The sequence below is a fragment of the Carcharhinus amblyrhynchos genome, chromosome 2 (assembly GCF_965287045.1).
Source record: "Carcharhinus amblyrhynchos chromosome 2, sCarAmb.v2.hapA, whole genome shotgun sequence".
NCBI lineage: Eukaryota > Metazoa > Chordata > Chondrichthyes > Carcharhiniformes > Carcharhinidae > Carcharhinus > Carcharhinus amblyrhynchos.
Window position 1 is genome coordinate 97,060,573 of NC_137325.1, and position 25,550 is coordinate 97,086,122.

Consider the following 25,550-nt stretch of genomic DNA (forward strand, 5'->3'; position numbering starts at 1 on the left):
CTGCCAGGGAAAGTGCTGGAGGAGGTTTCAAAAGAGAGCTGGAGACAAATTTGAAAGTGTTGAATTTAGAGGCCTACAGAGATAGGGCTGGAGAATGGGACTAGCTGGGGAGCTCTTTCAGGAGACAGTGCAGACACAATAGACCAAATGACCTCCTTCTGTGCCGTAAAATTCTATGATTCTATGTTCATGCATGAGGCCATTCAGCTTCCAATGAAAAGCAAGTCAAACTGTGGAATGTAATCTCAAAATGATTATTTTCTTTTAAATTCAATTATAGAGATGTTAGCTTCACTTGGCTAGGCCAGCATTTATTGCCCATCCCAAACTGCTCTCCATTTCAGAGGGCATTTGAGAATCAACCATATTGCTGTGGATCTGGAGTCACATGTAGGCCAGACCACATAAGGACATTAGTGAACCAAATGGGTTTTAATGGCAATCAATAATGGTTTCATGGTCATCTTTTAATTCCAAATTTTTATTGAATTTAAATTTCGCCATCTGCTATGGTTGGATTCGAACCAGAACATTACCCCAGGCCTCTGGATTACTAGCCTACCCTTGGCTCCCCTTAAAATATTGAAATTGAACAGAACAAAAAGGAACTTTACTTGGTAGATTTTGAGGAAAGGAACTTGTATACAGGTCTTTATTTGGATCTTTTCTTTAAAATATATTTTACATATTTATACATTATTGTTTTTTGAGTTGAAAGGTTGAGGGATTTACCAGTTGTTTCGAAGCTGTTTAGTCAGCCACTCTAAATCAGAAATGTGAATTCCATGATTCATCCAATATTTGCCAACTTTGCAAAGCTCAGGCTTCATTGCTTCACACTTTACTCTGCAGCTTTCAGGCTGTCTTGCACAACTGGCCATGAACGTTGAACTCATTTTAAAAGGTTGATGTCTAATTTCATTATAACTGTGAATTTTCTAAAGTTGATTCGCCGTTGCATTTTATTTACAATAATCATGTAGAAAATCAACAACTTTTATTTTTATGATTGTTCCCATGATTTGCAGCTAAACTTCTTAATAATAAATTATTGTTCTAACTGCTTCACTTGAGCTTGAAAAGGTCCTGGTGCAAACAGCAATAGAAAAAGTCAAAAGATCTCGCACACTTGGGCTTTCAGTGACTAGAAGCAAGCTTTGGAAAGCATAAGGAAGCTGTTCTAATCATGTAATAAAGCGGCAAGTTACTGACTGGTGTCCAGACAGTCCAGGTGATTACTGTTTACAGGGCCAGAGTCCAATTCTGCAGAGTGAATAAGTGACGATGTTGGGTGGTCAGATCATACCCACCACACCTCTTGCAGAATACACATTTGATGTTAACTGTTGAGAAATGTTTCAAGTATAAATATTCAGGCTAATCTCTGGAAACCAGTGCTGCATTGAAACAGCAAAGTGTTAGGCATGGAGGCATTTTGCTTGAGGTGGGTGTTGTTGTTGGCCTGGCAATGCTGTATAATCCCTGTACAGGGGTTGGATTTTTACACCGCGGCTGTCTATGAACACCCAGCAGTGCTGAACCCCAGTCCAAACGACCCTTGCACACGTGAGGAGGCACTGAAACACATGCAGAAAAACCTGGACATCTATCAAGAGCAAGTCCATTTAGCCAGCAAACAGGTAAAGCACATTGCTCAACTTTGATCTGCTCATTTTACACAAATCAATCATTTACTCAAAGTGTGACAGTGTTATAAAAACAAGACAATTACAGTGGTTAGGAAATTAACCACAGATTTAATTGCAAAATGCTTCCAAAGGAAAAGTGTTACTTGGCTGAAATCTTCACTTTGTAAAATATTTCAATTTGTGTATTGGGATTGGGGTTGCCCCCATTTGAGCTCCAGGGCTTTTGTTCTCCTTCACCACTGGGACAGGCCCTTCTGAAAATTTATTCTGCTTCTCTCAATGGGCCAAATGGCCTCCTCCTGCTCCTGTTTTCTAGTTATATCATTGAGAGTTGGGTCCAGTTGCTAGTTGAGGAATTTATTGGCAAGGACACCTGGAAAATTCACCTGATCTTCTTTAAATAGCATCATAAGATATTTCACATCCAGCTGGGGGTGCAGACGGGGCTCGGAGTTGTCTCACAAGGACAGGCTAAGCCGTCTTTAATACTGCACTGAAGTTTTCTTCGATCATCATAGAATGAGAAAGCATAGAAAAGGTTATTATGTTCTTTGAAGGATCTAACTGAATTCACCAAACATCCCTGCTGTAATACTGTAACAATAATTACCTCTGTAAAACTGCAATTAATTATCTAATTCCATTGTGAAAGTTATGATTGGCTCCATTTCAGGCAATGTATTCTGGATTACCAACCTCCTGTGTAATTACACCGTCCTGTTGCCTTTACCCATCTACTTTAATTCTGTGTCATCTGGTTACTGTCTCTGCCTCGACGAACAGTTTGCCCTCTTTACTCTGTCATCAAGATTTTGAACATCTCCATCAAATCTCTGACCTGTCCTAATCTCTGCCCCAAGGAAACCAACCCCAGTTTCTCTGTTCTCTCCAAAGAACTGAAGTGTCATATCCCTTACACCATTTTAGTTACTCTCCTCACCCTCTCGAAGATTTTATCATCCTTCCCAAAGTCTGATGCCCAGCATAGACCACAATATTCCAGCTGGGATCTAACCAGTGTTTTTTAAATGTTCTACGTGTCTTCCTTGATTTTTGAACATTCGGCTTCTTCTCATTTTGTCTTTCCTCATTTTTCCAAACAAAATGAATCGCTCTTCAGACTAATCTGCAGTAAATTTCATTTGTCGTATCTATGATCTGTACTATCTAACCCTATCAAATAAAGCGTAATCTAGATGATTATGCTACATCAATAAGGACAATGGTTTCAATGCCTTTTCTTTATTCTTTAACAGAATGAGTGTGACTGCCTAGGTCAATATTTGTTGCCCATCCCTAATTGCCCTTGCAAAGGTGGTGACGCCTTCTTGAACTGCTGCAATCCACAATGCTGTTCAGGAGATATTTTCAGGAATTTGACACAAATTTGACTCTCAAGTGAGTAACTCACCATCTGACTCCCAAAACCTGTCCACCATCTTCAAGCCACAAGAATGATGAAATGTTCTCTACTTGCCTGGATAAGGGCAGCAGGTATGGGAAAGCACCTCCATCTGCAAATTCCCTTTACTTGAAAATGTGTCACTATTCTTTCACGGCAGTGTTGGTAGATGTTGCAGGTTGGGAAGGTGCTATTGAAGGATCCTTGTGGATTTGCTGTAGTGCATTTTGTCGATGGGACACACTGCTGTCATTGTGGATTGGTGGTGGAGGAAGTGAAGGCTTGAGGTGGTGGACGGGGTGCTGATCAAATGGATTACTCTGTCCTGGATAGTGTCGAGCTTCTTGAGTAATGTTGGAGCCTCACTTATCCAGGCAAGTAGAGAGTATTTCATCATACTTGTGGCTTGAAGATGGTGGACAGGCTTTGGGAGTCAAATGATGAGTTACTCAATACAGAGTTCCCAGCCACAGTATTAATATGGCTAGTCCATTTCAGTTGTTAGTCAATGATAATCACCAGGATGCTGACTGGGGGATTCAGTGATGGTAATGCCATTGATTGTCAAGAGGCAATGAGGTCAGAAGTGGGGATATTTGATAAGGACTACACAATGTTCATCATTTTGACTCCTCAGATACTGAAATCATTCAATCCAGTTGCAGCAGAATCTGGACTACATAAATCCTTCAGCTGACAAATGGCAAGTAACATTGTGCCACACAGGTGCCAGGCAATGATCCTCTCCAACAAGGAAGAATTTAACCACCTCCCCATGGTATTCAATAGCATTACCATTACTGATCTTTGACCATCTTGACTTGGATCTATATCACTGTCCCTTTACCATTGCCAAGTGAAAATCCTGGAACTCCATCTCTAGCAGCACTGTGGGTGTACCACACCACATGGACTGCAGCGGTTCAAGTGGGCAGCTCACCACCACCTTCTCAAGCACAATTAGGGAAGGACAAGAAATGCTGCTCTCGCCAGCGACCCCCACACCGCATGAACAAACAAAGAAAAGGTTGGGCTTGAACCATTGACCATTGAGAGGGCCTACACGCAACATATAATGATTTACTCCTTTTTGTTACAAAAAAAGGAGCAATGCATATTGCAAATGCCCCACTCTGATTAAATTTGGCTTTGGTTCCCAGTGTAAGGGACATTCATGACCTTTAGCTGCCCTATAATGAATGTATAACTTAGATTGGAGAAATTCCACTGATATTGGTGATCATAGTTATTACTTTGACGTGTGCTTGAGCTTTGCAAGCACAGCTCGACAACAGCATTATCCTGCCAATTATACAGGACTGTATAAGCACATTCGCAGTAACCTGCAATAATTCCTGCCATAGCACTGTCCTGACAAACTGATCATTACAGTTTTATATTTTAGCATTTTTTGAAAAATTGTAATCATGCTAATGTATGAAATTATTCTTTTTGATATCTACTGCAGGGAGCTAAGATCATTGTATTTCCTGTGGACGGTCTCCATGGTTTTAATTTTACCAGAGCTTCAATTTTCCCATATTTGGAGCCTATTCCAGACATTAATGTTGTTGAATGGAATCCCTGCCTGAATCCAACAGCGTATAGGGGTACAGAGGTAGGAGCTATATAAAGTTTGCACTTCATTTTAATATCTTGTTACATGTTAGGAAATCTTGTATGTCTTCAGGAACTCTGGGGACCCAGGTTTGAATCCCATCTCAGCAAAAGTTGAAGTTAGAACCGAATTGAATAAAAATCTGGAATTAAAAGTCTAATGATGACCATGGAACCATTGTTGATTTGTTGTTATAACCCATATGGTTCACTAATGTCCTTCAGGGAATGAAATCCACCGTCCTTATGTGGTCTGGCCTACATGTGACTCCAGACCCACAGCAATGTGGTTGACCCTTATAGCCCCCAAAAAGGGGGTTGGATGGTAGATGTTGGCCCAGCCAATGACATCTACATCCCATGAAAGAATAGAACAATTCTTCATTATAAGCATTGGGGCAATACTGATGCCAGTTCACTCGGAGTACTGTGCAAAAGTTCTGACATCTGATTGGAATACTCTCATATTTACAGCACCATTCTCCCTCGAACTGTGCTTGTGTACAAACTACTAACATTTGGATGCGCTGATTAAGTACATTGGCCATACTAAACTCTCGCTCAGTGTACCCAGACAGGTGCAGGAGTGTGGCAACTAGGGGATTTTCATAGTAACTTCGTTGCAGTGATAACGTAAGTCTGCTTGTGATACTAATAATTAACCTTTATAGTGAAATGGCTTTCAGCCAAATCAATGAATGCTCAGCTCCCTAAACTATCCTCCCTTCTCTCTTTAACACGTGGACCGGCTATTGTGCATAGAATATAGAACATAGGACACTACAGCACAAACAGGCCCTCCAGCCCACAAGTTGCGCCGATCATATCCATATCTACCAGGCCATAGGACTATCTATAACTCTCAACCCCATTAAATCCCATGTACTCATCCAGAAGTCTCTTAAAAGACCCCGGCAAGTTTGCCTCTACCATCACGACGGCAGCCGATTCCACTCACTCACCACTCTCTGAGTGAAAAACTTACTCCTGACATCTCCTCTGTACTTGCTCCCCAGCACCTTAAACCTGTGTCCTCTCATAGCAACCATTTCAGCCCTGGGAAATCGCCTCCGAGAATCCACCCTATCTATTCCTCTCAACATTTTATAAACCTCTATCAGGTCGCCTCTCGACCTTCATCTCTCCAGGGAGAAGAGACCTAGCTCCCTCAACCTATCTTCATAAGGCATGCCTCCCAATCCAGGCAACAGCCTTGTAAATCTCCTCTGCACCCTCTCAATAGCTTCCACATCCTTCCTGTAGTGAGGCGACCAGAACTCCGCACAGTACTCCAAGCATCTTACACCATTTTTGCTTTTATTCTAGATTTCAGTTCTTTAAAATCCACATTTCTCAAGTTGGTCAGTCACATTCTTATTCAACTACTTACCTAAGTGGTTCTTGGATATGACATGAATTGGCTTTTGTGGGAGTCTGACCCTCAATTCCATTATTTATGGAGAAAATGTTCTTCTGATCCGAGCATTCATCTGAGAGCCGCTCATTTAGTGGTAGCATTCATTCATCACTCACAGCCCAAGTTAGATATTGTATTTACACCGATGCTACCTGCCATTTTCAGCTAAGACCTCGAAGCAGTCTTTTCATTGCTTCCTGAATCCTCCCAATTCTGTAGCAGGGATTCCTAAAGCCACACACTGTATAAAAGTTTACTATTTTATGTTGAAAGAAGCAATCAAATTCTGCTTCAGTAAATAGGTTTTGAGGATTTTACCTATACTTTGAGGGGGTTATGTTCCAAAATCTGCATTTGTAATTAGGGCTTTTGGTTTGTGGCACATTAAAGGCTTTATTCCATTGGATTGCAGGATCTTCTGGAGTTTCGGAAGGAATTTCACTCATCATAGAATCCCCACAATGCAGAAAGCCGGAACTGACCTTAGTCCCACCCAGCCCCTATCCCCTTAACCTGACGTATTTACCCTGATAATCTCCCTGACACTAAGGGGCAATTCAGCATGGCCAATCAACCTAACTCACATATCTTTGGATGTGGGAGGAAACAGGAGAACCCTGAGGAAACCCACGCAGGCACAGGGAGAACTTGCAGACTCCACACAGACAGCCACCCAAGTTTGGAATTGAACCTGGGTCCCTGGTGCTGTGAGGCAGCAGTGCTAACCACTGTGCTGCCCTCATAGGTCAATTAATTTTTTCTTGAAAATGATAGTCAGTGGAGTTAATTATAGGAGGAGATTTTCTACTGGAAGAGCATTTAGGAAATAATGGCCTAAATCTTCTGGTCTCTGTATCTTTGGGGATAGGAGATAAGTTGGAAGATGGGCATTTGGACCTTGCTAGAAGTTTTGATGTGCAGATTTATCTTGTATTAACCCAGGAAGTTTAAATTTCTATGGGTTGATTCCTTGCTGCCTGGAACCCTCCATAAAGCCTCCAGCCCAGATATACGGCAGAGACTTAGCTCAGATACGCAAGACTTATCCATGTACAGTGGAAATATTTAATACCTGGTCTAACAGCTAGGTAAGTCACTTGAATATCATAACCAACACCCCATCATCATCAAACCCTATCAACCACTTGTAAGAGGGAAAATAATAAATGTCGTTTATTACAACAATGCATTAGGGCAGATAAAGAATATGATTTATGAAGGGATCTTTATGAGGACCAAATGTCTCATCAAAAGGAACGAGGGGTTTATCGGAGATTTGTTTGAAAGGTTATGTAAAATTCTACAATCCGGATAAAAGAACATGTGGCATGGCAAGGATTGCTTATATGGTTAAGCAGCCAGCTAGTATCAGTAGCTTGAATGCCTGGTGACTTCTGTACTGCTTCAAAGCTGGCAATGCAAAGCCAAACGACAAGAGAAGCCATTAAGAGATAGAGAAGACAGATAATTCTTGGAACAACAGATTCTGAGGCCAAGGTTTTACCGGCACACCTGCCCCGATCCTGGGGCTGGCTGAGGCTCGGAGAACAATATTCTCTGGTGGCCTCAGGCAGGATCGTTCGAACCTCGGGCCTAAGTGCTGGTAAAATTCCTTCCTGCGCCTTGAGAATATACGCAAATTGTTCAAATCAAATCCAGACAATGCTGCAATGTAAGCTATGTTTTTCCTCTGTGATTTTCAATGTACAAATATGTCATGGTTCTTCAGCTGGGCAGAATATGCTTCAGAGGCTTTTCTCTGAGGTGGTGCTCTCCCAACATTTTGGGTAATCAACTATCATTCTGTACCTGAGTCTCCTGTGATTATTTTGTATAATAATCTGCTCCACAAGACACCAAGCCTGACCACAGCCCGATTCAACAACCTAACTGCATCCTTGACCCAATGTGACTACCACCTGACTTAATCTGGAGGAGGGGGCTGAGTGTAGGGTGATGAAATTTTTGGTCTTTATAGCGAGGGGGATAGAATATAAAAGTAGGGAGGTCTTGCTGCAACTGTACAGGGTACTGGTGAGGCTGCAGCTGGAGTACTGTGTGCAGTTTTGGTCACCGGACTTGCGAAAGGATATATGGGCCTTGGAGGGAGTGCAGAGGAGGTTCGCTAGGCTGATAGCGGAGTTGAGGGTGTTGGCTTATGAAGAGAGACTAAGTAGACTGGGTCTGTACTCGTTGGAGTTTAGAAGGATGAGGGGGGATCTTATAGAGATGTATAAGATAATGAAGGGGATGGATAGGGTAGAGGTAGAGAGATTCTTCCCGCTTAGAAAGGATAGCAGGACTAGAGGGCACAGCCTCAAGATAAGGGGGCTGGTGGGCAGTTTAGATCAGAGTTGAGGAGGAACTACTTCACTCAAAGGGTGGTGAATCTCTGGAATTCTCTGCCTGTTGAAGTGGTTGAGGCTACCTCGCTAAATATATTTAAGTCACGGGTAGATAGGTTTCTAATTGACAGGAGAATTAAGGGTTATGGGGAGAAAGCGGGAAAGTGGAACTGATCCACTTCAGATCAGCCATGATCTTATTGAATGGCGGGGCAGGCTCGAAGAGCTAGATGGCCTACTCCTGCTCCTATTTCTTATGTTCTTATGTTCATAATTATGCCCCTCACTAGCCCTGACTATCTCCCCAACCACTCCACTACACTCCAAAACACCCAATCACATGAATACCTCCTCTGTCCTGACTGCTCATCTTCCTCCACTACCCACCTTATTCACTCATCCAGGCATCCACTCACCAAACTATCCATCAAAACCCACACTCATTCATTAAAAGACTTAGACCTTTAAAATCTTAGCTGAATCAGCAGATAGTGCTATGAAAAGGAGATGTGTGCTCTCTTTCCTTCACCTCTCCTGCTGAACTTGCCCTGGTAAGGGTCTGCTGATGGATTTCTGCTGCAGTTGGGTTTGGAATTCCCAGCTAAAAATGAGTACCATTGCTGGGTCAGGAGAATCTTAGGGGGCAAAGGCTGGAGGGTCTGGGCCAATATATTACAACATGATTGTCCCAATTCTTCGGTTTATATTGGCTGCTTACATGGCTTCCCACTGGGAGCAGGGGAATTATGCCTCAAAGAACTAGGGATTGCAACAATGACCACATCCTGAAAAATGGTATCGGAAAATTTTCCAACTCATATCACACCAGCAATGGATATAAGGATAAGATGACTTGCTTTAACTTGTATTTAAATACCTTGAAGTCACATTAAGTACTTGACTATATAGTTCATCTATCCATCATCTCTTCTGTGTCAAGTCATATGAGACAGACAGAGCACATACTTACGTCCATTCCTATAGTTCTTGGGACCAGTTGCTAGCCTATGGCCACTTTGTCATCAAGTTTTCAGATAGGACTTAAACCTGGAGCTACCAACTCAGAGGCAGGGACACCATCCTCTACATCGCTAGACTTCCTATATACTTCACACTGTCATGTCCACCTGCCTTTTCATCATGTACCAGATTCATATTTTATTTCCCATTGTGCATTAGCTTACAATGAACCACATCAAAATGCACTTGCCATTACTTCCAACAAAGTTAACAACAGATTAACCTACTAATATTTAGCAAAAGTACACTCACATTTATATTGTGTTAGTTTATGATTGTATGAAAGAATCATGCCTTTGCTTGTACAATTCATTATCACAGAAATAAAGTCAGATTACAGTAAAGTTGAAAACTTCAATGCTCAACTCAAAATACAGCAAGAATGGCAAAGGGCTACATTTTTAAATATCTTTATAAGGTTGTTGCTGTTGCACATAACTTGTGAAGATGTGTATTCTTTAACCATCCTAAAAAGGTTCATTTATATATTATTCTGAAATCTCGTTTTAACACTGCCATTATTGCTACCTCGATTTCTACTTTTTTCTCTGAAATATGTTCAGCAAATGATTTAGCAATTATTAACTGTCATTTGTTTAGAAATAATGTGAATTGGAAATGGATTGATTTTCTCACATGTTCCAGAGGAGTCACCTTGCCTCCTGAGCATCAAAAAGCACCATTCTAAACCCATGACTGTGTTTAACTGCTCCTGTTCATCTTTCTCCCTCTTCCTAGGATATCCACCTTAAATTTGGTACACATCAGCAAGAGTGAAATGATTCACCATTTTGCGTCTAGTAAACAAGTTACTTTAAACACCCTTTACTGAGGGATGAAAGTTTTTTTTCACAGAAGAGCATGAAATAGATCTTTGTTAATTCTGTTGAAGTAAAATTTATATTGATTACTAAACGTGTTTGTATTTCCCTTTCGTTGTAGGTCCTTTATCAACTGAGCTGCATGGCAAGAAATGGCAGCATGTACTTGATAGCAAACATGGGAGAGAGACAAGCCTGTGAGCTCAGTGACCCTCAGTGTCCACCAGACGGAAGATTTCAGTTTACCACAAATGTAGTTTTTGATTCTGAAGGCAATCTCATCGCCAAATACCAGAAATGGAACCTTTTCATACTCGAAATTGCTTATGACAAACCTAAGACATTGCAACATGTGATCTTTAATACACCTTTTGCTGGAAAATTTGGTATATTTACTTGCTTTGACATGTTGTTCTATGAGCCAGCAGTAAGTTTAATTGAGCGCTATGGTGTAAAACAAATTATATTTCCCACAGCCTGGTTGAATCAGCTGCCACTGTTAACTTCAGTACAGTTTCAACAAGCATTCGCCAGTGCATTGGGTATCAATCTCCTGGCAGCTAATCAGCATCATCCCGAATACAATATGACAGGAAGTGGCATCTACACTCCTTTCGATTTCCCCTATCATTACAACATGAAAAGCAGTGAAGGGAAACTTCTGGTGGCCAAGGTCCCTGTAATTACATCCATCAGAAATCACAGCCTAGAACAGTCAGAGTCTCAGGCAGCATCAGCTTTTCTTCAGGAGCAGAAGGGGGAAGTAATGCAGGAACAAACCGACCTGTTGAACAATTCAGTGTCCCACGTGGATGGTGCTGGAGATATCTTTCATGCTTTGATGGTATCTGACAATTATACATTTCTCCCTTTAACAGGCGTGCAAGGTAACCTGCAAGTCTGTTCCAAGAACCTCTGTTGCCATGTAGCCTACAAATATGGTAACACACCCAATAATCTGTATGCTTTAGGAGCCTATGATGGCCATCATACAACACGCGACATTTATTATCTGCAAGTGTGTGCCTTGGTGAAGTGTGCAGGCTCTGAATATGACACCTGTGGACAAAGTGTTACTGATGCCTCTGACATTATAGACTTTAAGTTGTGGGGGAATTTCAGCACACGCTATATTTATCCAGAAATTCTGGCTAGTGAGATGAAAATTTATCGTGCAGACAGCAAAGGGTGGAATAACAATGATTTTTATATGACTAAGAAGGGGATGTCAGCAGGTCTTGTGACTGCAGCACTCATTGGAAGGTGGTACGAGAAGGATTAGCTTAAAGGAACGTAGACCGTTCCTGAGTGTGATATGAATGGACTAGAATAGAATCTTTGCAAATAATGTTCATATATTTTACAATTATAATGTCCTCAAATTCTTCATTGGATCCTGAGTTTCAGCCAGTTCAGGGAAAAACGCTGTTATAAATAAAATACTGACAACTTTTTTCCCCCAAAAAGCTCCACTTCAACATGGAAGACAAAAACCTTCTGCCACAGGAATCATCTGAATTGTGACCAGGCCTATTTCAGGTGGCAGCACATGGAACCTGTTCCTAACAATATTTTGTGTGAAGATATTTAGGCTTTGTTGGTTACTGCATTAACCATTGTCATGTGGAGGATTCCCAATTCAGTCAGACCAAGTACGTTCCGTAGTGACCCGAAGTTTTGCTCTATGAGTGCCACATTGATTCCAGAATTGTGTTTGTGTTGCACACATAGACATTCAACAAAATGCACACCAATTGCAATCAGTGTCATTTGACAGTGTTGCTGTGGCACTGCAGGTTAGCACTACTGCCTCATAGCGCCAGGGATCCGGGTTCAATTCCGGCCTCGAGTCACTGTCTGTCTGGAGTTTGTTCGTTCTTCCCCGTGCCTGCATGTATTTCCTCAGCTTCCCTCCAACACGCCAAAGATGTGGGGGTTAAGTTGATTGGCAATGCTAAATTGCCTCCTAGTTTCAGGAGGACTAGCAACCTAAATACGTGCGGTTATGGGAATAGGATCTGGATGGGATATCCCAATATGGCCACATTTGTCCCAAAACTGGAAAATCCCGACCGAGGTCAACGCACTGTTTTTTCCGACAATCGACAATGGTTGCACAGTCATCAGTAGATGTGTAATTCCAGATACTTGTTGAAAAATTCAAATTCCACCACTCACTGTGGCTGGATTTGAACCTGGGTCCCCAGAACACCAGCTGAGTTTCCGGATTATAGGCTAGCAATAATATCACTACGCCATTAGCACCCCACTTCATCTCACAAAGCGCTATTCCTCCAATCTCAATATTTCAAATCTCCATATTTGTCAGTGCAGACTCGATGGGCTGAATGGTTTCCTTCTGTACTGTAGGGATTCTATGACAGAACCAAAAGGATGCCTCATTTTCCCTTTTAACCAGGTGACAATTGTCTCCCAGACTACATAAATACTAATGCTACAGCAAGAAATCTAGCAGCTTCTACGAGTTTAAGAACTAATTTCTAGAAACTATAGATGGAATTTTATGGCCACATTGGTCCCAAAACTGGAAAATCCCGACTGAGGTCAACACAACTTTTCATGCTCTGTCCCTTGCCTGCTCCAATTCCCATGGTGGGATGGTAAAATTCCGGCATAGACGTCACAGTTTGTTGACAACTTCAACTAACGGCTTTGCCTCCAGAGAATAGTCTAACCTGTATAGGACAATTTGTTATCTTCCAAGAACAATACTTGGAAAAGATCAATTTGGATTTTATCTCTAAACTAACAACAAACATTTGTCTCTGATGTTAAAATGTAAAATCATGGAGTTGTACATTATCACTGAGATTTGAACCGATAAAATAAAGTGAAATGATTTGCTGGTTCACACGTTTATTTGATGTTCCGGGTTAACCAAATCTCCTTTAAAGCAATTGAAAAAGGGTGAAAAGTGGTATTGATTGATCTTGAAAGTAGCAATAAATAATGGCCCAGATCCTTCATGGGAGACCGTCCATTGGATTACATCTACTCAGATGTTTCCATTGCTGTCCATATCTTGCTGAGTTTTAAGAGCCGAGGTTCTCCAGAAGTGTAGAGCACAACATTCGTTGAAGAGCATGGCTGTAGCGTTTCAGGAAGGATAGGACAATACCCACTTCTTACGTCATTGGCTGCTGTAAATTAACTTTAAAGAGCCTGAGTGAATGTTGGTGAATGAATGATTGGTTGAATGGGTGAGTGAGTGAGTGGATGAATGAGTGAATGGGCAGAGGAAGGGGAAATAGGGTGGTGGGTTGTCAGGGTGAGAGGTAGAGGGCTTAAAATGTAAGATAACAACAGGGACAAAGTCCCAGAAATCAGACTGGCTCAGCCTTTAGCTCCCCCTGTGGAGTTATGTCTCGGCCAGATCAGGTTAGGGCAGCAGATTTCCTTCCCTAAAGGACATTAGTGAACCGTATGGTTTTTTCCCAATAATCAACAATGGTTGCATGGTCATCAGTAGATGTGTAATTCCAGATACTTGTTGAAAAATTCAAATTCCACCACTCACCGTGGCTGGATTTGAACCTGGGTTCCCAGAACACTAGCTGAATTTCCGGATTATCGGCCAGCAATAATATCACTAGGCCATTAGCACCCCACTTCATCTCACAAAACACTATTCCTCCAATCTCAACAGGGAAGGACAACCACAGAGTAATGTTCAGGCCACTCCATGCTACTCACTATCCTGAAGCAAGTGTGCATGTTAAGGAGTTCAGCCTCCCCAAAATCATTGCCACAAACTATGAGGTTGCGCCATGCTGGCATGCACACCCCATAAGTGGGGCCACCTAATCTACACACTGAAACTCCATCACTAGTATTCAGTCCAAAACTCACCATGTTCTCACAATCATGTATTCAGCATAACACTAACACACATACTGACCTATGTACATCACATAATCTCAGCCAGCAGTCAAAGGGGCTGAGATGTGTCAGCACCCAGGTTGGCAACCATAACTTGCATTATATGGAGATGGTGGCATAGACCGAGTAATCCAGAGGCTCATACGAATGTCCTGGGGACATGGGTTCAAATCCCACAGTGGCAGCTGGTGGAATTTAAGTTCAGTATAAAGGTAGTCTCTGTAATGGTGGCCATGTAAATATCATCAATTGTTGGTAAAACCATCTGGTTCACTAATGGCCCTTGGGAAGGAAATTATCCATCCTTATTTGGTCCAGCCTGCATGTGACTCCAGACCCACATCAGTGTGCTTGACTTGTAACTGTTCTCTGAACTGTCCGAGCAAGCCACTCATTTTAAGGGTAATCAGGGATGGGCAATAAATTCTGGCCTCTCTGGCAACACCTACATCTCCCAAAGCTCATCATCCAGGTTGTCCAGATAGAGGGTCAGTGCAAGAGTAATGGGCAAAACTTTGGCCTCACTACTTTACTGATCTCATCCTTTATTGAGAGAGAGCTAAGCCATATTCTTGTCCTTTCTACCTATCTTTCTGAAATGTCAAAAAATCTCAAATATCCAGTTCCTAGCCTTGCAACCATGTCTCTCTAATGGTTATCAAATCATTCCCATTTATTTCTATTTGTGTCACAAATTGATCTATCATGTAGTGATTACTGCACACATTCAGATGAAGAGTCTTCAGTTCTGTCTTTTTACCACTTTTCCTTACTCTGACCTTTTTTGCTGGAGCACTCATATGTTAATATGCTCTATTCGTTCCCATCAGTCAAACTCTGGTTATCATTACCCATATCGCCACCATACACCATTGCCTTGTCCTTCTTTGTTAATTTTCTGAATTCATTATTTAGTTTAAAGGCATCTCTGTAGCCCCACTAATACAATACATGGCTGATCAAGCCCTACCGATCAGACTGCAAATGAGGTGATGACTGTACCAATGGTGCTCTTTCCTCTTTCCCTAGTACTGGTGCCAGTGTCAAAACCCATATTCCCACACCAATCTTTGAGCCGTCCTTTCAACTTATTTGATTTTTTACTCTGTGCCAATTTGCTCATGGTTCATTTAGTAATCCAGAGGTTGTTACTTTCATTGTTCTGCCTTTTAATTTATTCCCCTAGCTGCTTATTTCCCCACAGCAGAAGTTCTTTCTTAGCTCTACCAATGCCGACAACTGCGGCATCCCCCTCCCAGTCCAAGTTCCTCTCCAGCTCTGAGGAGGTGTCTTTTATCCTGGCACCAGGCTCACAAAAGTCTATTGGTTGCAGAGAACAGTATTACCACCATAACTACACTATCCCCTACTACAATTACATTCATTTTAATCCAAACCTCCTTGATTGGCTCCCTGCATTACAGCACCATTATTCTCCAGAATCATAAGGTCATAGAGGTTTACAGCATGGGAACAGACCCTTTGGCACAACTTATCCATGCTGCCCTTCTTTTACCACTACCGTGTAGTCAGAGGTTAAATATTGATTTAGTGCCTCTGCCATCTCCATGTTCCCCATTAATAACTCACCAGTATTCTCCACTAAAGGGCCAACCCTTATTCTAGCTATTTTCATCCTCTTTATATTCTTATATACTTTTGGTATTTGTGTTTATGTTTTCTGCTAGTTTCCTTTCATTGTTCATCTTAGTCCTTTTGATTTTATTTTTAGTGGACTTTTGCTGAACCTTAAAGTCCTCCCAATCCCCCAGCTTGCCACTAGCGTTTGCAGTTTGCTCTGCCCTAGTTTTTGCCTTCATGTCCTCTTTGATTTCCTTGTCTGGCCATGGAACATTTTTCTCCCTTTTACAATTTGTCTTCCTCTCAAGAATATACTTTGAGAGGTAGTCAATATCTCCCTGAACATCCGCCTTTATTTCTCAATTGTCCAGCCCTCAATTATTTGTGCCCAGTTTACTTGGACCAACTCTTTCCTCAGGCCTGTATAATTATGTCTGCACAACGCTAAACTCTATTTTGGACTCTGTCTTTTCTTGCTCAATTTGACTTTTTAACTTCCAGCATGCTGTGATCACTTTTAACAAGAGGATCTTTAACAACAGATCTATTTATCAATCCTTCTTTGTTGCATAATATTAATTCTAAAATAGCCCGCTCCCTGCTTGGTTCCTTAACATCTTGCTCTCAGAATCAATCCCTGATACACTCTATAAAATCTCCCTCGAGGCTACATTTGCCAACTCGATTGCTGCAGTCAATATGCATGCTAAAATCATCCATGATTACCGTTGTCCCCTTTTCACAAGCCCTGTATGCTTAAGGCATAACATCCTTACTTTTATGTTCAATTCCTCTTGTAATAAAGGACAGCATTCGATTAACCTTTTTAATTACTTGCTGTACCTGCATCATAACTCTTTGTGATTCATGGACTGGAGCACTTAGATCCCTCAGGAACTCTGAATTCTGCAACTGCTTCCCATTTAATACTTTGCCTTTTTATTCTTCCTGCCTGAGGAAGAGGATTTTGTATTAATAAGCAGAGTCATTGGCAGATTCTAAGCTTTAATAAGAGATGGGAAGGAAAGAGTTAAAATAACTTGCACCTAACCAGATCATGTTGGCAGTTTGCTCTGATGTGACTGCTAAACATTATTAAAAGAAATGAAAGACGATTTTAATACTGGATAGATATATTTATGTTGAATAATAATTGAGTATTAATATAAAGGTTTGAAATATTCACTACAGCCAATGCGCAAATATTGCTGAGACTATAGAAGTTCAGAACTGGAAGTTATTTGGTCAGCAGAAAATACAATGAAGTTTCATATTCAGGAGAAATGCTGAAACATTTAATGAAACATTTAATATCAAAGTGAAAGGCCCTATTGTCTGGACATAAAGTTGTGTCTGTCCAAGGGCCCTGGATTGATATAATTGATTGTCCAGGCAAAGAGCCACTGGGAAAAGTATTCGGGTGATGGCATCCTTCGAGAAACATAGCAACAAGAAGGGTTAGCAAATGATAGATCATTAAGTCAAGCAATGTTTCGCAATTGGCTGAGGTATCTATCATGTATTGGACTGACATATTAACGTGAAATTAAATCAAATCTAAGCTAATTAGAAGAAGTGCTTTAGGTATCAGAAAGATATAATTGTAATGACTTTTGTCTCAGTTCCTCAGATCTTTGGAGAGATTTCTAGCACCAACAGGTGTTCTTTTACCCTGCAAAGGATTCCCTTTGCTGAGGTTAATGTCTTGTTCATCTTTTATTCTTTTAGGTTTTGAAAATTAATTTCATATACATCTTACAACTGAAAGATATCACCTTTGTGAAATTAATTTAAACTTTCTTAAATTTTTAAAAGAATCAGGCCACCAATAGAGAAATTCCCCACAATACTGCCAAAGAGAACAACTTCACATTTTTCCACATTATACTCTATCTGCCAGCTTTTTGCCCACTCAGTCAACTTATTTGTATACATCTGCAACCTCCTTATGTCCCCTTCACAATATACTTTCCGAATCCTCTTGTGCCAGCTGCAAATTAAGTTACCATGCATTTGCTACCCTCATCTAAGTCATTGATAAAAATAGTAAGAACTTGAGACTACAGCACAGACCCTTGCAGGACTCCACTCATCAAATCTTACACATCAAAAAAAGAGCTATTTATGCATACTCTCTGTTTTCTGCCAGCTAGCCAATCTTCTATCCATGCTAATATGTTATCCCTTTTTTACACAAGCTTTTAATTTCTGGAGTAATGCTTGATATGGTACTTTATCAACTACCTTCTAGAAATCCAAGTACACTACGTCCACAGCTTCCCCTTCCTCCAACACGGTGGTGGCACAATGGTTAGTACTGCTTCCTCACAGTGCTGGGACCCAGGTTCAATTCTCGGCTTGGGTCACTGTTTGTGTGGAGTCTGTACGTTCTCCTTATGTCTGCATAGGTTTCCTCTGGGTGGTCTGGGTTCCTCCCATAGTCTGAAAGACGCGCTGGTTAGATGCATTGGCCATGATAAATTCTCCCTCAGTGTACCCGAATAAGTGCTAGAGTGTGGTGACTAGGAGATTTTTGCAGTAACTTCATTGCAGTGTTAATGTAAACCCACTTGTGGCACTGATAAATGAACCTTACATTTATCAACAGCATATGTTACTACATCAAAGAACTCCAATAAATTGGTTAAAGATGATGTCCCTTTCACAAAACCATGCTGACTCTTCTTGATTACTTTGAGTTTCTCTAAGTGGCCAGTTATAACCTTCTTAATGATCGATTCTAGAGCCTTCCCCATGATTGATGCCAATACAGGCTTAGTGATACAACTTTAATGTAGTACAGGAGCAGAGAGACCTTGCTGTTCAAGTGCATAATTCTCTGAAGTTGAAACAATTAAGAAGGTTTATAGGATCCTTGAGTTTATAAATGCAGGCATAGTGTATGAAAGCAAGGAGGTGATGCTACACCTCGACAAATCATTGGTCAGACCACATTGGGAGTGTTCAGTTCTGGGCACCATATTTAAAGAAGGATGCCAAAGCCCTGGATAGAGAGTGCAAAAGAAATTTACTAGAATGATGCCAGAAACGAGGAAAGGTTCAAGAAATTGGGCTTGTTCTCCTTGGAACAGAGAAGATTTAAAAGTGAACTAATTGAGGTGTTGAAAATGATAAACCATTCTGATAGGGTGAAGAAAGACATTCTGTTTCCACTAGTTGGTATGTCAGAGACTCAGGGAGTCACAATTTCAAGATGGTCAGCAAGAGAAATAGGAGTGAGGTGAAGAGAAACTTCTTCATATGCTGCCAGGGAAAGTGCTGGAGGAGGTTTCAAAAGAGAGCTGGAGACAAATTTGAAAGTGTTGAATTTAGAGGCCTACAGAGATAGGGCTGGAGAATGGGACTAGCTGGGGAGCTCTTTCAGGAGCCAGTGCAGACACAATAGACCAAATGACCTCCTTCTGTGCCGTAAAATTCTATGATTCTATGTTCATGCATGAGGCCATTCAGCTTCCAATGAAAAGCAAGTCAAACTGTGGAATGTAATCTCAAAATGATTATTTTCTTTTAAATTCAATTATAGAGATGTGAGCTTCACTTGGCTAGGCCAGCATTTATTGCCCATCCCAAACTGCTCTCCATTTCAGAGGGCATTTGAGAATCAACCATATTGCTGTGGATCTGGAGTCACATGTAGGCCAGACCACATAAGGATATTAGTGAACCAAATGGGTTTTAATGGCAATCAATAATGGTTTCACGGTCATCTTTTAATTCCAAATTTTTATTGAATTTAAATTTCGCCATCTGCTATGGTTGGATTCGAACCAGAACATCACCCCGGGTCTCTGGATTACTAGCCTACCCTTGGCTCCCCTTAAAATATTGAAATTGAACAGAACAAAAAGGAACTTTACTTGGTAGATTTTGAGGAAAGGAACTTGTATACAGGTCTTTATTTGGATCTTTTCTTTAAAATATATTTTACATATTTATACATTATTGCTTTTTGAGTTGAAAGGTTGAGGGATTTACCAGTTGTTTCGAAGCTGTTTAGTCAGTCACTCTAAATCAGAAATGTGAATTCCATGATTCATCCAATACTTGCCAACTTTGCAAAGCTCAGGCTTCATTGCTTCACACTTTACGCTGCAGCTTTCGGGCTGTCTTGCACAACTGGCCATGAACGTTGAACTCATTTTAAAAGGTTGATGTCTAATTTCATTGTAACTGTGAATTTTCTAAAGTTGATTCGCCGTTGCATTTTATTTACAATAATCATGTAGAAAATCAACAACTTTTATTTTTATGATTGTTCTCATGATTTGCAGCTAAACTTCTTAATAATAAATTATTGTTCTAACTGCTTCACTTGAGCTTGAAAAGGTCCTGGTGCAAACAGCAATAGAAAAAGTCAAAAGATCTCGCACACTTGGGCTTTCAGTGACTAGAAGCAAACTTTGGAAAGCATAAGGAAGCTGTTCTAATCATGTAATAAAGCGGCAAGTTACTGACTGGTGTCCAGACAGTCCAGGTGATTACTGTTTACAGGGCCAGAGTCCAATTCTGCAGAGTGAATAAGTGACGATGTTGGGTGGTCAGATCATACCCACCACACCTCTTGCAGAATACACATTTGATGTTAACTGTTGAGAAATGTTTCAAGTATAAATATTCAGGCTAATCTCTGGAAACCAGTGCTGCATTGAAACAGCAAAGTGTTTGGCATGGAGGCATTTTGCTTGAGGTGGGTGTTGTTGTTGGCCTGGCAATGCTGTATAATCCCTGTACAGGGGTTGGATTTTTACACCGCGGCTGTCTATGAACACCCAGCAGTGCTGAACCCCAGTCCAAAGGACCCTTCCACACGTGAGGAGGCACTGAAACACATGCAGAAAAACCTGGACATCTATCAAGAGCAAGTCCATTTAGCCAGCAAACAGGTAAAGCACATTGCTCAACTTTGATCTGCTCATTTTACACAAATCAATCATTTACTCAAAGTGTGACAGTGTTATAAAAACGAGACAATAACAGTGGTTGGGAAATTAACCACAGAAGTTATTTGCAAAATACTTCCAAAGGAAAAGTGTTACTTGGCTGAAATCTTCACTTTGTAAAATATTTCAATTTGTGTATTGGGATTGGGGTTGCCCCCATTTGAGCTCCAGGGCTTTTGTTCTCCATCACCACTGGGACAGGCCCTTCTGAAAATTTATTCTGCTTCTCTCAATGGGCCAAATGGCCTCCTCCTGCTCCTATTTTCTAGTTATATCATTGAGAGTTGGGTCCAGTTGCTAGTTGAGGAATTTATTGGCAAGGACACCTGGAAAATTCACCTGATCTTCTTTAAATAGCATCATAAGATATTTCACATCCAGCTGGGGGTGCAGACGGGGCTCGGAGTTGTCTCACAAGGACAGGCTAAGCCGTCTTTAATACTGCACTGAAGTTTCCTTCGATCATCATAGAATGAGAAAGCATAGAAAAGGTTATTATGTTCTTTGAAGGATCTAACTGAATTCACCAAACATCCCTGCTGTAATACTGTAACAATAATTACCTCTGTAAAACTGCAATTAATTATCTAATTCCATTGTGAAAGTTATGATTGGCTCCATTTCAGGCAATGTATTCTGGATTACCAACCTCCTGTGTAATTACACCGTCCTGTTGCCTTTACCCGTCTACTTTAATTCTGTGTCATCTGGTTACAGACTGATCTTTGACCATCTTAACTTGGATCTATATCACTGTCCCTTTACCATTGCCAAGTGAAAATCCTGGAACTCCATCTCTAGCAGCACTGTGGGTGTACCACACCACATGGACTGCAGCGGTTCAAGTGGGCAGCTCACCACCACCTTCTCAAGCACAATTAGGGAAGGACAAGAAATGCTGCTCTCGCCAGCGACCCCCACACCGCATGAACAAACAAAGAAAAGGTTGGGCTTGAACCATTGACCATTGAGAGGGCCTACACGCAACATATAATGATTTACTCCTTTTTGTTACAATAAAAGGAGCAATGCATATTGCAAATGCCCCACTCTGATTAAATTTGGCTTTGGTTCCCAGTGTAAGGGACATTCATGACCTTTAGCTGCCCTATAATGAATGTATAACTTAGATTGGAGAAATTCCACTGATATTGGTGATCATAGTTATTACTTTGACGTGTGCTTGAGCTTTGCAAGCACAGCTCGACAACAGCATTATCCTGCCAATTATACAGGACTGTATAAGCACATTCGCAGTAACCTGCAATAATTCCTGCCATAGCACTGTCCTGACAAACTGATCATTACAGTTTTATATTTTAGCATTTTTTGAATAATTGTAATCATGCTAATGTATGAAATTATTCTTTTTGATATCTACTGCAGGGAGTTAAGATCATCGTATTTCCTGAGGACGGTCTCCATGGTTTTAATTTTACCAGAGCTTCAATTTTCCCATATTTGGAGCCTATTCCAGACATTAATGTTGTTGAATGGAATCCCTGCCTGAATCCAACAGCGTATAGGGGTACAGAGGTAGGAGCTATATAAAGTTTGCACTTCATTTTAATATCTTGTTACATGTTAGGAAATCTTGTATGTCTTCAGGAACTCTGGGGACCCAGGTTTGAATCCCATCTCAGCAAAAGTTGAAGTTAGAACCGAATTGAATAAAAATCTGGAATTAAAAGTCTAATGATGACCATGGAACCATTGTTGATTTGTTGTTATAACCCATATGGTTCACTAATGTCCTTCAGGGAATGAAATCCACTGTCCTTATGTGGTCTGGCCTACATGTGACTCCAGACCCACAGCAATGTGGTTGACCCTTATAGCCCCCAAAAAGGGGGTTGGATGGTAGATGTTGGCCCAGCCAATGACATCTACATCCCATGAAAGAATAGAACAATTCTTCATTATAAGCATTGGGGCAATACTGATGCCAGTTCACTCAGAGTACTGTGCAAAAGTTCTGACATCTGATTGGAATACTCTCATATTTACAGCACCATTCTCCCTCGAACTGTGCTTGTGTACAAACTAGAGCATGAAATGGATCCTTGTTAATTCTGTTGAAGTAAAATTTATATTGATTACTAAACGTGTTTGTATTTCCCTTTCGTTGTAGGTCCTGTATCAACTGAGCTGCATGGCAAGAAATGGCAGCATGTACTTGATAGCAAACATGGGAGAGAGACAAGCCTGTGAGCTCAGTGACCCTCAGTGTCCACTAGATGGAAGATTTCAGTTTAACACAAATGTAGTTTTTGATTCTGAAGGCAATCTCATCGCCAAATACCAGAAATGGAACCTTTACTTTGAAGATGCTTATGACAAACCTAAGACAGTGCAACATGTGATCTTTCATACACCTTTTGCTGGAAAATTTGGTATATTTACTTGCTTTGACATATTGTTCTATGAGCCAGCAGTAAGTTTAATTGAGCGCTATGGTGTAACACAGATTATATTTCCCACAGCCTGGGTGAATCAGCTGCCACTGTTATCTTCAGTCGAGTTTCATCAAGCATTCGCCAGTGCATTGGGTATCAATCTCCTGGCAGCTAATCAGCATCATCCCGAATACAAAATGACAGGAAGTGGCATCTACACTCCTTTCGATTTCCCCTATTATTACAACATGAAAAGCAGTGAAGGGAAACTTCTGGTGGCCAAGGTCCCTGTAATTACATCCATCAGAAATCACAGCCTAGAACAGTCAGAGTCTCAAACGTCATCAGCTTTTCTTCAGGAGCAGAAGGGGGAAGTAATGCAGGAACAAACCGACCTGTTGAAAAATTCAGTGTCCCATGTGGATGGTGCTGGAGAAATCTTTCATGCTTTGATGATGTTTGACAATTATACATTTCTCCCTTTGACAGGCGTGCAAGGTAACCTGCAAGTCTGTTCCAACAACCTCTGTTGCCATGTAGCATACAAATATGGTAACACACCCAATAATCTGTATGCTTTAGGAGCCTTTGATGGCCTTCACACAGTACATGGCATTTACTATCTGCAAGTGTGTGCCTTGGTGAAGTGTGCAGGCTCTGAATATGACACCTGTGGACAAAGTGTTGTAGATGCTTCTGACATTATAGACTTTAAGTTGTGGGGGAATTTCAGCACACGCTATATTTATCCAGAAATTCTGGCTAGTGAGATGAAAATTTATCGTGCAGACAGCAAAGGGTGGAATAACAATGATTTTTATGTGACTAAAAAGGGGATGTCAGCAGGTCTTGTGACTGCAGCACTCTATGGAAAGTGGTACGAGAAGGATTCTTCCCCCTGAGTTCTCTGCCTGAAGACAAGTTCTTGGTAATTATTGACCCAATCCTGCCACGCATCATGATTTTTTTACAATGGATACAGCAAAGAAGCAGCCTTTTGAGTGTACCTCAGCCAGAATGTGGATCAAATTCAGTGCTATTGGAGAACATTTATTAACTGATAAGAAACTAATAATTGTTGAAATCAGAAAGATTTAGAAGTCAGGGACAGAAATGTTAAAAGCCAGTGCGTAGATTCAAAATAATTTGATAGGCTAACTGACTGTTGACCTCTATCTCAAGGAGGCTGCAATATATAGGATGGAAGTTATGCTACAGTTTTCTAAAGCACTGGTTCAACCCCATCAAGGGTACTGGCTTTTGCTGTGGGCACCAGAGTGAAGGAAGGGCATATGTTCTTCCGACGAGATGTAGCACAGATTCACCAGCGTGATACTGGGACTAATGGACTAAAGCACGAGGATAGATTATACTGACTGGGCTTGTATTTTTCTGAATGTAGAAGATTAAGGGACAATCTCATTAAGGTGTTTGAAATGATTAAATGGTTTGACGAAATAGACTGAAAGTGAAATCATTTCCTCTGGTAGGAGGACAAGGCAAGATAATTTTAAATAGGCTGTCAGGAAGAAATTATTCACAAAAAGGATAAGAAAATATGGAAATCTCCCAAAAACCGTTCAGGCTAGATTAACTAGAGAATTGCAAAATTCAGATTGATATATTTTTGTTCGGCAGAGTACTGAGGCTTGCACAAGATGGACTTAAGTTACAGATTAGCCATAATCTAAATAAATAGCAGAGCAGGCTCGAAGGACTTATTCCCATTCCTCTGTTCCATGGTACATAACACTGAAGATGAAGAAAAGAATCAGTTAAATAAAATCCAATATATACAGTTTATACAAGGCAAACAAACTTGTATCCCATTATAATTTTAAAGGATATTTTCTGTAAATTTTGAATATTTACAAAATAAGTATTAGAGAATTATTGTGCCACTATGAAAACATTTAACTCCTGTACACAGGATATTAATAGGTGATGATTTTAGGTCAGTGATGCAGTAGTATATAAATAATATGCTACTGTTAATTAATATCAATTAAATCCTCAAAGCAAAGGCTTTTATTTCTTGTACAATGAAGTTGCTGCTTTTATCTTTTTATTTTTAACCACTCGAGTTGCATTTGAGCATTTCTGGAAAATGATCTTTGATTACAGAAATATATTCAACCTTGTAGAGTATGAAGACATCAAAAGCAGTCTTTTGTTCAAAGAATGAATACAGTAATAATGACCTTGATTTGCATGTAACCATCTGGACACTTTAATAATATGCATGACTCACGACCAAGGGACTTTATACTTCACAGGAGTTGGAGCAGTGGGAAGATTTAAGAGTTGGATTTAATGGTATGCCTGTAGATAGTTATGCCTTAGTTTTGTTTTTATAATCAGAATTTGTTGCAATATCAATAAAGTGCAATAGCCACTGCTCAGTTGTGTGCTTAAACTTTCATTAAGAATTTTTAAGTGGT

General features: G+C 40.7%; 2 protein-coding genes across 2 annotated transcripts; both read left to right on the forward strand.

The window, feature by feature from the left end:
- Window positions 1-1,278: 1,278 nt before the first annotated feature.
- Window positions 1,279-13,131, forward strand: LOC145361283 (biotinidase-like). Its single transcript, XM_080216925.1, has 3 exons — window positions 1,279-1,640; window positions 4,520-4,669; window positions 10,393-13,131. The coding sequence occupies exons 1-3, from the start codon at window positions 1,425-1,427 to the stop codon at window positions 11,551-11,553; spliced, it is 1,527 nt and encodes a 508-aa protein (XP_080073051.1). The 5' UTR covers window positions 1,279-1,424; the 3' UTR covers window positions 11,554-13,131.
- A 7,309-nt stretch (window positions 13,132-20,440) lies between these two features.
- LOC145361289 (biotinidase-like) lies at window positions 20,441-25,464 on the forward strand. Its single transcript, XM_080216937.1, has 3 exons — window positions 20,441-20,656; window positions 22,100-22,249; window positions 22,845-25,464. Exons 1-3 carry the CDS (start codon window positions 20,441-20,443, stop codon window positions 24,009-24,011), a joined length of 1,533 nt encoding a protein of 510 aa, XP_080073063.1. The 3' UTR covers window positions 24,012-25,464.
- The last annotated feature ends 86 nt before the right edge of the window (window positions 25,465-25,550 follow it).